The 3,329-nt window shown below is 45.5% G+C and overlaps 1 protein-coding gene across 1 annotated transcript in view; it reads left to right on the top strand.

Moving 5' to 3' along the window:
* Nucleotides 1-3,329, top strand: part of dtnbb (dystrobrevin, beta b) — a 302,359-nt gene that overhangs the window by 276,251 nt on the left and 22,779 nt on the right. Inside the window, exons 6-8 of the mRNA XM_037695224.1 lie at nt 266-351; nt 1,861-2,015; nt 2,112-2,217. Of these exons, the coding sequence (XP_037551152.1) occupies nt 266-351; nt 1,861-2,015; nt 2,112-2,217 (347 nt within the window). The remainder of the gene's footprint in view (nt 1-265; nt 352-1,860; nt 2,016-2,111; nt 2,218-3,329) is intronic.

The raw sequence follows: 3,329 nt of genomic DNA, 5'->3' as shown, positions 1-3,329 counted from the left end.
CGTCCTCCTTAAGACCTGCTGCCAGTTAACTGGACTGAGACCCCGTCCTCCTGCAGACCTGCTGCCAGTTAACTGGACTGAGACCCAGTCCTCCTGCAGACCTGTAGACATGTAATTTAGCTGAAACGTTTAGCATTATTTTAAAATCTAGTCATAAAAACATCCCAATCAACGTGAACTTTGTGTTTCAGAGTAGAGATGTTGTTTTTGTTCGTGCTGTGTCTTTGCTGTCGTCTTAAAGAGCTTCTTCTTCTGCAACGTGCAGTGAAAGCCACGGGAAGCTGACCGTCTTCTCCATGAAGGCCATGCTAGCAACGATGTGTGGAGGAAAGATCATGGACAAACTGCGCTGTAAGTCTCATTTGTGCTGAATAAGTCCCAGACTTCTGTAAATACGCTGTTTTCAGCAGCGTGCAGTTGAAGAGTTCACTTCATGGGCAGGAATTAGTTTGGGGGCATTTAATGATTGAATGGTTCCTGGATCTGACCTCAAGTCATGACAGTCCATCAGGAGCTTGATCTGTTTTGTCCCGTCAGAAACTGTATGTGTTCTGGGTCATGGTCTTCAACCATCCAAGGGTTTATCTGAGGTAAAGTTGAAGATTTTGGAGGTAGCCCTCCTCCTTCATGATCAGAAACATCCACTTCATGTACTGGTCCCACAGCATGATGCTAACTACACCGTGCATGACAGTTGGTGCAGCCTCGTCTGGACTCCGTCAAACACACTTTGTCTTGTTGTCTTCAAACAGCTCAGTCTTAGTTGTGTTCGATCATCACACGTTTCTCCAGAGAACGTCTGGCTGGTCCACGTGAACAGCTGCAGATTTCACTCCAGCTTGAAGGTGCTGGAGCTCCACCTCTCACTTTGTGGTGACGTAAACCTTCACTGTGGACAACGGAAGGACTCTGGTGTTCCAGAAGGTCCCAGGTCGTAAATCTCAGTGATTCCTGGTCATTCCTGAACATCTGAACCAAGTTCCTCTCTTTTATAGATCTTCGCTCAGTTCGTTGCACTTTTCCCACTGATAAGAGTTTTTAAATGAAACAAATCCTTTTCATGCTGGCAAGATGAAACCACCAGCTGCAGTCGGTCGTCATCACTAAGAGAACCGGCCTCGGCAAGTTAAAGTGCATTTTTTAAACTTTAGCACCACATAATAAAAATTAACATACTTTTTAAAGATCTGACGGTTACAGGAAGTTGTGGTCTTGCACACCAAGATCTTGCTCAGAGTATGTGTAGTGAACGACTCTCAGCCACTACCACATCCCACTCAGTGTCTGTGCTGAGGCTGTTTCTTTTTTCTGAACGTCCGTTGGTCGTCGTGGTCATAATGAAATGAGTCGACTCCAAAAGTTAATCAGGTGTCGATGTACATCCTGTGAATTATTTCTAGGAGTTTGGTTTGAATCCAGGCGCACACTGACATGAGCAAAAATAAAACATTGCTGCCTTTTTCCATCAACGGCAGACCATAAAAAGTTAGGTGAATGCGTGTTTATAGTTGAGTGTGTAATTTGGACTTTGTGAGAATAAAAAAAAATACAATAACACAGTTCTTATTAAAAAAAACATAACACATAAGTTGTGTATTGTATAAATCTTCCACCCTGGAACACAAGCAGTGTAACAAAAATGATTAAATATTATCTTTAAATATAAAAAACTTCTGCCCAGCTGTAGTTGTCCTGCACTGCCTGAGTGAACCACACGAGGGCGCTGCTGGAACAGTTTCCTGCTGGTCTGATAAGAGCCCAAAAGAAACGGGTCCAGATTCAATGATGTAACTTTTTTTTTGTTATCTACCTGGATGATTGAGCCTACAAACCGTTTACCCCAATATTTTCTTCTGCCAGATGTTTTCTCTCAGATCTCTGACTCAGGGGGGGTCATGGTGTTTGCCAAGTTTGATCAGTTCCTCCGGGAGGTGTTGAAACTCCCCACAGCGGTGTTCGAGGGGCCCTCGTTCGGGTACACGGAGCACTCAGTGCGGATGTGCTTCCCTCAGCAGGTAGGAGGTACTCTGAGTACTCTGAGTACTCTGAGTACTCTTTGTTCGTGTACAGTTTGCACGTGTTGTTGAACACGTGTGTGTGCTTGCCTCTAGAAGAAGATTTTGCTGAACACGTTTTTGGATGTGTTGATGGCGGACTCCCCCCCTCAGTGTCTCGTGTGGCTGCCGCTCATGCACCGACTTGCTAATGTTGAAAATGGTAAGTTTCTACGGAGATGAATTAGTCTCTAAAGTGACACGAGCACACATCAAGATCCACAACAGCTTTTCAGATGTACACGTTTCTTATTAGTAGTAATGTTCTGCACATACAAATCATTACATACACGTGCACAAATCACCTGCTGTGCACAGATCAGCTGCCTGTGAACGCATGGGCGTCGCAACATTTCTATGTGAAGGGGCACCCAGCGCTGTTTCTGTTGCTACGTGAACGAATACGTTCCACCTGATTAACAGGAGAATACTCGAACCATTAAAAGTCCACTCCGGGTTTTCCTGGTTCCCAACAACAACTCACCACGCCTCGTGCAGAGTTTCTCCGAGGTCACTTGTCCTGGCAGGGCGCTCATCTCTGAGCGGTTTTGTTAGTCGACGAGGCAGGGGGAGGAGGGGGAGACACCTCCGTGTTGCACGCTAGGTTAGCGTTACGTTAGTGCCGGCAGGTGTGGAGGTTGGGATGCGTGAGAGAAGCGGAGCGCTACGTCTGTAGCATCTTAGCTAGCATGTCTGTGCTGCACCCGCTAGCTTAGCGCTTCGTTTGTACCGGCAGTGGTCGTTGTAAACGTAGATGTTTAACAGCTCGTTAAAACACACCAGAATGCAGGAAATGGCATCTACTTTATTCAAAATTTTCTGGGGGAGGATCCCCAGACCCCCCCCCCCCCCCACCACCAGCGTGTCCCCCCACATTACAAATGCTTCTGACGCCCATGTGTGAATGTGACTTTGAGATGTTTTGCCCCTCCAGATTCACAAAGGTAATGCTGCGTTCAAGGCTGGTGAAAAGCTGGGATATCTGAGCGTTACCAGTTATAGTGAGTTATTGGGAGAGTAAACATTTGGCACAGTAACTCATTAAAACAAGTTTAAATCACATGCACTTACAGTGACATTACTGGATACCGAAAATGATAATGTTGTGGATCGTACGGGAAAAATAAACAACTTAAAATGAGTAGGTTACTCTTCATGTGGAAAATTTATCAGAATTTATTTTTTTCTTCTGGTTTTTGAACAAAAATCAGAACGTCCATGGTCTGGAGGTCTCCATGGTCTCCATGGGCTGGGGGTCTCCATGGTCTCCATAGT

Source organism: Nematolebias whitei, chromosome 21 (genome assembly GCF_014905685.2).
Source record: "Nematolebias whitei isolate Nwh7 chromosome 21, NemWhi1, whole genome shotgun sequence".
Lineage (NCBI taxonomy): Eukaryota > Metazoa > Chordata > Actinopteri > Cyprinodontiformes > Rivulidae > Nematolebias > Nematolebias whitei.
The sequence above is the reverse complement of the archived record's forward strand: the minus strand, read 5'-3'. Positions and strand labels throughout refer to the sequence as shown.